The sequence below is a fragment of the Bipolaris maydis genome (assembly GCF_028858645.1).
Source record: "Bipolaris maydis strain C4 unplaced genomic scaffold PSV08scaffold_2, whole genome shotgun sequence".
NCBI lineage: Eukaryota > Fungi > Ascomycota > Dothideomycetes > Pleosporales > Pleosporaceae > Bipolaris > Bipolaris maydis.
Window position 1 is genome coordinate 1,440,255 of NW_027093858.1, and position 9,238 is coordinate 1,449,492.

The 9,238-nt window shown below is 52.4% G+C and overlaps 2 protein-coding genes across 2 annotated transcripts; both read right to left on the reverse strand.

The window, feature by feature from the left end:
* Window positions 1–1,174: 1,174 nt before the first annotated feature.
* PSV08DRAFT_215674 (POT family-domain-containing protein) lies at window positions 1,175–3,378 on the reverse strand (the record flags this gene model as incomplete). Its single annotated transcript, XM_014229120.2, has 4 exons — window positions 1,175–2,033; window positions 2,094–2,487; window positions 2,542–3,029; window positions 3,081–3,378. The coding sequence occupies 4 exons, from the start codon at window positions 3,376–3,378 to the stop codon at window positions 1,324–1,326; spliced, it is 1,890 nt and encodes a 629-aa protein (XP_014084595.1). The 3' UTR covers window positions 1,175–1,323.
* Window positions 3,379–5,730: 2,352 nt separating this feature from the next.
* Window positions 5,731–8,097, reverse strand: PSV08DRAFT_215679 (Alpha/Beta hydrolase protein). Its single transcript, XM_014229119.1, has 2 exons — window positions 7,988–8,097; window positions 5,731–7,926 (listed from the first exon to the last, which is right to left on the reverse strand). The coding sequence occupies exons 1-2, from the start codon at window positions 8,050–8,052 to the stop codon at window positions 5,826–5,828; spliced, it is 2,166 nt and encodes a 721-aa protein (XP_014084594.1). The 5' UTR covers window positions 8,053–8,097; the 3' UTR covers window positions 5,731–5,825.
* Between the last annotated feature and the right edge of the window lie 1,141 nt (window positions 8,098–9,238).

Sequence of the window (9,238 nt, forward strand, 5' to 3'; positions counted from 1 at the left end):
ACCCCCCTCAACCTCTCCACCTCGGCCGCAATCCTCGCCTCAGCCCTCCTCCTCTCCTCCCGATACCCAACCAGCCGCATCCTCACTCGCGCCACGAACCGCTCTAGATACCGTACCCCCGGCTCGTCGCGCTCGCGCCTCACGCTTATTTCCAGCGCGACGAGCGTGTTCATGGCTTCGGTTTCGCTGCGGTGGCGGACGAGATAGTGCGATAGGATGTGCTTTTGATGCGGGGTGAGGAGTGAGGTGCTGGAGAAGGGGGGGTCGGTGGGGGAGGTGGAGGAGGTTGAAGTTGAGGCGGAGGGCGTGGGGGAGGAGGGGTTGGAGGGGCGGATTTGGGTGGGTTGGTTGGGCATTTTTTTCTTTTGGATGTTGATTGAGTTGGAGTTGGTGGTGTTGAAGTGGGGTGTGGTTGTAGGAGAAGTAGTTTGGAGAAGTTGTTTTTGCTGACGCTGTTGATGTTTTTTTTGGAAGGAGATTGTATTTTTGGGATGGGGGGTTGAGTGAGTGGTGAGGTGTGAGGTGTGAAGAGGAAACGCTCGGGGCTGGTGATTTGGTTGGTGAAAAAGGTGAAGTGAATGAGAAAAGTCTAGTGTTCAGTGAATTTGAATTCTTTTTCAAGACAAATTTACTGAATCCTTTGAGAAATGTTCATAGTAACAAATACTTGTAATTGGGTACGTTAAGGATTACGTCCTGTGTTTCATCAGTGTAGACACTCAGGTTAGTACATTGTCGATGTTGTTCTATAGTGCCAATCCACATCACTTTGCACACAATAAATATAGAACAAGCTATATGTGCAAGGGTGAGTGGGGCTAAGCATGTTGTGTCTTGGCCTATGGCGATACGCAAGGAACAAAGCTCTTTCTGTATCAACTGATGAAAGTGATGTCACGTTAAGGACAATACAAGAGGACACGAAAGAACTTGGAGTCTTTTGCCAAAGCCTAGAGCAGCGAGACAGCAACACTGTAATATCCGTTGGCTTAGTCCAAAATTGAGAGCTTCCATCCCAATCATCTTAGCTTGACCTTTTGGAACGAGCTAGACAAGGACAAAAGATATGTTGGCCTGCTACTAGGTATGAACAATATCTCTGTTTCGTATGTAAATATCTACTGGCTAGCTCTCAGTCACTTCACATGCCAAGATTGACAAGGTAAACATAACTAGTTTAGTATGGTGAGAGCTTCAGCTCATTCATGCTTAGCTACAAAAACAATTAGGTATCTACAATTGTATGAAAACCATACACAGTATCATGTACATATACACGACCTGCGTATTCATCGTCCCAAGCTCATTACTACAACACGCAGCCTAAGTCCTGACGTGCGCCTCAACATTGTGTCCCGCAATGCCCTCTTCAGTCTCGCCAACACGCTTGCGTACTGGGCCAACATAAGTCGAGTCGGGAAGCATGTTGAGGGCATCTTCCTGCTTGTCGGTCTTGCGCTGGTGGAACCAGAAGAGAATACCACCGCAAAACGCCAAGATAGCAACGGTAGTGTAGTTCCACACGAGCAGAGGATCTTCAGACAGTGACACAAAAGCCTGGCCAATGGCGTTGGAGAAGGCGCTCATGAAATGGAAGTATGAGGTAACAAGGGAGCGCATGTTCTTCGGGGCTTTGGTGAAAGCGAACTCGAGACCGGTGATGGAAGTGAAGATCTCGGAGAAACCGACGAGCACGTAGGGAACAGACTGCACCCAGACGTTGATAGGGGCTGGGTCGTCGCAGCTGTTCATGAACTTGCCGCAAGGACCAGTCTTGTAGATGTAGTGCTGGATAACAGCTGCGGACACCATGGCGAAGGAAGCGAGGATGAAACCAAAAGCCATGCGCTTAATGGGTGTAAAGCGGATATTAGCCTTGCGGAGGGCTGGGTACAGGAAATTGTCAACAATTGGGATGAAGATGACGAGAGAGATGGGGTTCAGGTTGGTGATGACATCGTTGGGGACACCGTTACGTGTCATGGTAGCAGCTTGCGAGGTGAGGTTGTTGTTCATCTGGTTGTATGAGAGCCCTTTTCACATTATTAGTTTCTGAGTGTGGCGAAACGGGCTGGGCCCAAAGAAAGACTTACAGTAAAGCGGGATCCAGGTGAAGCAAGAGCAAGCCCTCAGTCCACGCGCGACTTGGTCGACCCAAGCGTCATCAAACTGCATCCAGCTTGGCTTGTTGCTGCCAAGGTGGCTGGGCTTAACATCCTCCCAGAAGTTGTCGGCTTTGAAGTTTTTGCGCGTAGTAACGGGGTTGATCGACCACTTGCCCTTGAGTGCGAGACGCAAAAGCTTGATGGCGCGGATGAGGACAGATCCGGTGGGCGGGGTACGGTGGTACTTGTTGCGGCATGCCCAGAGCACGATAGGGCACAAGCAGAACATGATTGTGGGGAGCAACCAAGCGCACCAGAAACCAACGTACTTTTCCACGTAGACCATGGAAATTTGACCGGTGAGAGCACCGGTGTTGATGAACTGAGCAACTGTTAGGGCGTGGTCTTTTCTCAGCTAGGATGACTAGCAACTTACCATATAAAAGTACAAAAAGATACGGGAGACGGTGATGTTGGGGTCCGAAATGACACGCGCACCCGTCTTAGGGTCAATGATAACACGAGGCTTGCTTTGGCGGTATTGCTCAGCGATCAAAGGCGAGATGTTGGCCTTGAAAGCTCCAGTACCAAAACCAAGAGTAATGACACCAAGAATGAATGGACCAATGGCATTGCCGCTGGTCAAGACGGAGGGAATGGCGGAGATGATGAGCAGGATGTGACCGAGAATTGAGAAGGCGATGGCGACGAAGATGGTGTTGAAACGACCAAGGTACTCATCAGCGATGATGGCACCGATGATGGGCGTGGTATAGGCCCAGAAAGAGTTGAATTGACCGATACCAAAGGAGGCTCGTTGGCCCATGTCAAGTGCTCCAGGCTGACCCTCTGATCTAGGGTCACGACCGGTTGTCTGCACAACACCGTCGATCACGGGAAGAGGCTGCTGGATGAAGTTTGTGTCTTTTGAGAGTCAGTAAAAAGATTGAGAAATGCGATTCAATCTCAACTTACACAGCACCTGACAACCATAGTAGCCGAAACGCTCACAGAGCTCGACAAAAGCAATGGTGAAGGCGGTCCATGGAATTTTTCCAGAAACACGAGGAAGAGTCTTCAGTTCCTCCTCGGTGGGCTCCTCGCCCTCCAGGTCAGCCTCAAAGACTTCTCCTGGGTACTCGTGGTCGTTGGACGAAGGCGAGCGTGTCTCAGAGAGGGCACGCTTCTCATCGAGCTCATAGAGGGGCTTGGCAGCCTCAGGCTTGTGAGACATGGCCATGTCAACATCGTTGGAGCCAGCGTTTGCCGCCATGATTAGCAGGTGTTGTCGCGAATTCCAACAAGGGGATGAGAGGAGCGAGCTGATGCTACTCTTCCTGCGAAGGCACTGGGAACTCGGTTTCAATTATAGTCGAGAATTCCCGTCTCGTGTGTAGTAAACGAGCGGCAAATAGTAGCCCTGGTACCCAGCGCGGTCTTGGTATTCCTTGTGGGTTCCTCTATCAAGCAGGTGTCCAGGTGCCCGGTCTAGTGGAACCTGCTCTATGGTCAAGACCCAACACCAAAGGCTCGTCTGGGCTGGCCGCTTTCAGCACCAGCTTGTGACTTGAGCGAATTGGGGGTGACGCCGAAATCAACCACGCAGTTAAGCTTTTCACCGCTTTCATAGGTGTTGATTGGAGCCAAGATTCAATGGGTACTGGGTGTAACGGCCTAGGCGACGACTTGGATACAGTGCTTAGGAACTTGGCGACGCTGCCGATCCCACATACAACGCCTGCAAGATAGATGGTTTGGCCATTCACGCTCGTGTGTCCTGAGACCCCCCCTCCCCTAACTCTTCCCTTATCGTGGCAACACGCGCTGTGCCACAGCTCCCGTGTGACGCTGATAACCAAAGCGTACCAGTGCGGGCATCATCGCGAAGCTTTCAGCTTCGGCCCGTGAGGAAAAACCAAGACCAGCAAAAAAAAACCTGAATGTCGAAGCAAGTGCCAATGCTGCTACTATGTAGTCGTCCTACATAGTAGTATGTAGCGCAATTTACCGTGTCCTATTGACGCAAATTTTGCCGCCGCGCTGCCATGGCGCCCAGCCTTCCGCGCCGCTGGGCGCTCGTCTTGCCCCTCTCCACCCACTGTGGCCGCCTCGGTTTGTGGCACTTCACGAGCCAGCCATGCCGCCATCCCAATGTAACTCGGCCATACCCGAACAGGCAGCTCGATGGCCTGATGCCATGTATCCATATTCCCACTGAGAGAGTTCGTCCAATGGCTGCGCAGCTAAGTTTCGAGAAGGAGGGGTTGTGCAGCACGGCGCGGCGCCGACCCTTCTCAAGCTTATCTCCGCTTAACAGAACAGGTCAAGATGGCCGAGCAGGCTGACGGCGAGGCTTCGTTTGTCGGCGGAAGCTTTACCTGGCGCACCATCATGGGAGATATTCTTTGACTACAGAATCACCACTGGCTTGACCCGCTGCTTTCCCGTGGCCTTGGCACAAGAGTTGGTTAATTGTTGTCTGGTCGGACGATCCTCTCAATAGCATCTGCCAGTTCCTAAACGAGGACATCACGCGCTCACTTGCCCTAATGAGGGCGTTGTCCTCACCTCACAATATCACGATGAGCAGGATTTGGCTTGGCTGAAGGATGAAGGCGGGCAACCCCCCCAGCCACATCATCATTGCCCACCCAACAAACCCTTATCGCCCAGGCCAGTAAAACTTAAGCCGTTTGAGCGCAAACGGCATTCCCGTCGTTACCGTTTACACCTCGCTGTGGCTGCAAGAGAATCATCATGGAAAGCTTGGCATGCTACAACTCCCCACCACACCAGGAACATCACGAGTCATGCCCTCGTTATCATGAGCTGGCCTTACATCTCTGGAACAAATACAACCCAGATAGCAACCCTCGATCCTGATGCCTATGTTGCTTGTCAGCCAACACCAACATGACCATCTTACGATCCTCATCGCCTCCAGCCACCATCTCACGAACCCATCCCCCCCCATCGATGCCAGCACCTCCATTCGAAACCCACTCACCCATATATCTACTTACATAACACAACTCTCTTTCTCCCCCGACCCCTCCCCCAATAACCAATCCCGGCATCCAATTCATCCCAATCCCCATCTAACCCCCGTTCCGCCCCGCCAAGCTCTCCCCCTCCGCCCAGAAATGGGAAAAAAAGGAGAGCGGTTAACTAAGGGTAAGCGGGATGCACCGACGGCGGGTGCCCGAGGACAAGCACGGATATACATGGGTTTTTTTTGCTTTCGGGAATACAAGGGCGAGTGTCTTTGCTTTCCCGACTGCAGCGGATACCCAGGTGTCTGGGTGGCGGGCACCACGCTTAGTGGTGAGCTGGTGGGGGTGTGCGAAATGGGGGATGGGGCCAGGGTGCGGATGGGTTGAGTGTGGCTGGTTGTAGTGAGGATGTTAACAGGATGTTGGTGGTGAAGGGCTTGATTTTGGGATTGGAGAGAATAGTCTTGTTAGCGTGTTGGGTAGACTGGGTTCAGAGATATCGACGATGGCGATGAAACCAAACATAACTAATGTGAATTGAAGGCCTGTTTTTTTTTTTGCTTGATTCCTTCAAATAAGACGATGATCATAGAGAAGTGGAATTCTTCACAAGATGAGCAAGATTGAAAATAAAGTGGTTCTCAATAGGTATCATTAGACATTTATCAATACTACGTAGCAAGCGTTATCTTGCTACTTTGGCTAATTCCTACTCGGAAAAATATTTTTAGTTGCCAATCGGGGTAGTGCTCAAAGGCTCACCCTTGGACCAGTGGTTGATCCAGTTGAAAATCTCAGTGTGCCAAACCAAGCTGTTCTCCTGCTTGAGGACCCAGTGGTTCTCGTCGGGGAAGTTGAGGAAGCGACTGGGGATACCGCGCGCCTGGAGGATGTTGAACAGGCTGATGCCGTCGCTCTCGGGGAGACGGTAGTCGAGCGTGTTGTGGATGACGAACTGGGGAGTGGACCAGTTGGCAATGTGGTTCTGGGGGTTCCACTGGCGGTAGGCGGGTGAGTCCCAGATGTTGCCATCGTAGTCGTGGCGGATGAACCAGAGCTCCTCGGACGCCCAGGCACCCTCGGTGTTGGAGATACCGTCATGGGTGACGAGAGCCTTGAACTCGTTGCCGAGGTCATTGGACTGGATCCAGTTGGTCATGTATCCACCGTACGAGGCACCGGCGGCGATACCGTTCTCGGTGTCGATCCACGTCATGGTGGAGTTGATGTAGTTCCAGGCATTGACCAGGTCTTCGTATGGCCAGCTGCCCCACTCGCCCTGGATGGAGTCGATGAGGTACTGTCCGAAACTTGTAGAACCAGTCGGGTTAGGTGCGACGACGATGTAGCCTTGGTCGGCCCAGACCTGCGGGTTCCAGCGGTTTGACCAGCTGTTGCCCCAGTTGCCCTGAGGACCACCGTGAATCAGGAAAGCAAGGGGGTAAGTAACGTTCTCTTGGTAGAATGTGGGCTTGACGACATAAGCCTGAAGTTGTTGCTTGAGATCGGGGTTGGAGCCATTGAAGAAAATCTCAGAGACAGTCTTGGAGCTGAGACCGGCCAGGTTGGGGTCAACCTGGGAAGCGTCAAGAAGCGTCTTCTTGTTGCCGTCGGCGAGGATGTACCATTCGTTGGGAGTCCAGATAGCGGTGGCTGCAACGAACAGCGAACCGTCAGGAAGCAGAGAAAACGCCGAAACTGAAGTGTTTCCAGTTAGCGGCTCGGGAACAAACTTCTCATCCGCGGTGATTGGGAAGTTGAAGATCTTGTTGCGGGCGTAGTCATCAGCAGTGACGTAGATTGAAGAATCGTCGTGAGCCCAAGTAATGGGACCTTGCACCCAGCGGTCAAAACCTTCGCTCAAGCTCTTCCAGTTGCTAGCGGCCACGCCTTGGCCCTCGACAGCAACGTCGTAGGTGTACAGCTTGAACCTGTCCGACTCATAGTAGTCCTCGTCTTGTTGGACATATGCAAGCTTGCAGCTGTCACCGGAGAAGGATGGTAGACCGGAAGCACCCTGGTGTCCAGCCTTGAAAGCCTCAGAGTCAGGGCCGTTGAGAGCAACGGGAGCTTCGTTGGAGGCAAAGGCACCGACGTATAGGTAGGACGCGGTGTAGTTGGCCTTGTTGAGCTGAGGAGCCTTGCTAATGAAAGCATACATAGAGCCATCGGGACTGATGTCATAATCGCTCGAGTCGCCAAAAGGCTGGACGGGAGTCTCAGGCTGAGTAGCGGTGAATTTGATACCACTTTGGATGTTGCGCACGCCAGCGCCAGAGAGAGCATAACTGCTGTTCTTGGAAAGTGTACCAGCAAAAAGCTGGTAGCGGTTCTTAGTTAGCCAGGTATCCCAGTGGCGGACATAGATATCCGAGTAGTAACGGGCAGTTGAAGTTGGCTTGACTTCGGTCTCGGGGTTAACTGCAGTGCCGTTGGGGTAGGCCAAGCTGTTGACCAAGAAATGCAAGTCACCAGTAGAGGTGTTGGCAACCTTCAAGCCGGAGTATGGTGCATCCAGGGAGGCAACAAGAGTGCTGGCGCTTGGGTCCTTGATGTCACCAATCCACAGGGTGACACCACCTGGGATTTCCTCGTTTGTGCCATTGATGTAGATGATACCGGTCTCGGTGCCAGGAATCCAGGCCACTTCGTTGACCTCGCTGGGGTCGAGGCCCGACTTGGTGACCTCACCGGTCTTGAGATCGATGAGGTTCATGCCAGCCGTGCGCGCATGTTCCTCGAAGGAGTACTGCGTGTACGAGAAGAGCGCGACTGAGCCATCTGGACTGGGATCGGCGGCAGCGCGTCGTACGGTGCTAAGAAGCAACCTGTATGTTTATTAGCTTGCCGTCATCGGGAGCATGTAGCTGTAGGGGACAAAAGACGCACTCGGGTGTGAACGCGCACGCGCCAGTAGCAGCCAGTGCTGCGGCAACACTGAGGTAACGAGCCATTGTGCAGTATGCGACCAGCTTCGTAAAAGCTCAATTGGACGAGGTCGATGACCAGAAGAAGGCCATGCAGGGCATCCGAATTATTTGTACAAAGAGCTAAGCCCGAGGCCCCTGCCGCAGGGCATGTCGCCATCCAGGCAGTGGGCCACGTCCTTTCGGGACGGGTACCTGAAGTGACGATGCCATCATTCCATAGGCAATGCAGTAGCGACTAGTCCATAGACGTCAAAAGATAGACGTTTTGCACCATGTCTCCTGCCCGATCAGGGCTAGATGCGCGGGGACAAAAACAAGCTCGTCCTAGGTGGATTGCCAGAAAGCATGTTTCCGTGTCGTCCTATCGCAACTTGGTCCACTTGAGAGTCGCTGGATGGACTGACTTGGCGTTTATGGGTGGGTATCTTTGGTGTGTAGTAGCTCCACCAAGCCCACATCGCGATTGGTGGCGCATGCCCACAGCTCACGCTAATCACCAACTAATTTGTGGCGGATAAACGGTGCACCCAAAAAGGCAGGTCGAAAAAAAGTCCAACATGAGGTTACACATAGATCCTCCACATCCACGGCGCTGGCTGGCTGCTGGAATGCATCCTCGCGGAATTGAGAGGGCGGGACTGCATGATATTTCTTGGCATCCTTGGTCTGGCTTGGGCCTTTTGCACGCCTAACATGTCCGTGAGCAGATTGACATCTATACCTGCCTTGCCAGGCCTAGATCTGGCTCGATTCGACTGTATTTTCGTGTCAGCATATTACACCTACGGCTGAGCCGTCGTCCCATATCGCATTTAATACCCACATTGCAGCTCCTTCTATACATATGGAATCGATCCTTGTCTTCTATACATATGTATGGATATTGGGCATGCGAAGGAGATCTTGGTGGAACCACAGCTCTTGGCTAACCAAGTACCTGGGAGATGGGCTCTGGATACAAGTTTGTTTTGCGCACATTAGTTGCCCGTAGGAACTAAATCCATACACCGATCTATCGTTGCCTTTGTTCAAATAGTCGCCTTCAAGCCGCATTACTTTCCATATTACGGACAGAAAATCGTGAAATGTCCCTGTCTGGAAGCGGAGCCGTCGGTAGTAGTAGTATTGGTTTTACGTCCCAACGAAGCCTCCCAGGGGGCATAGGGACGGGCGAAGCCTAGGTCTTACAGTATCTGCACACTGCCTAGTT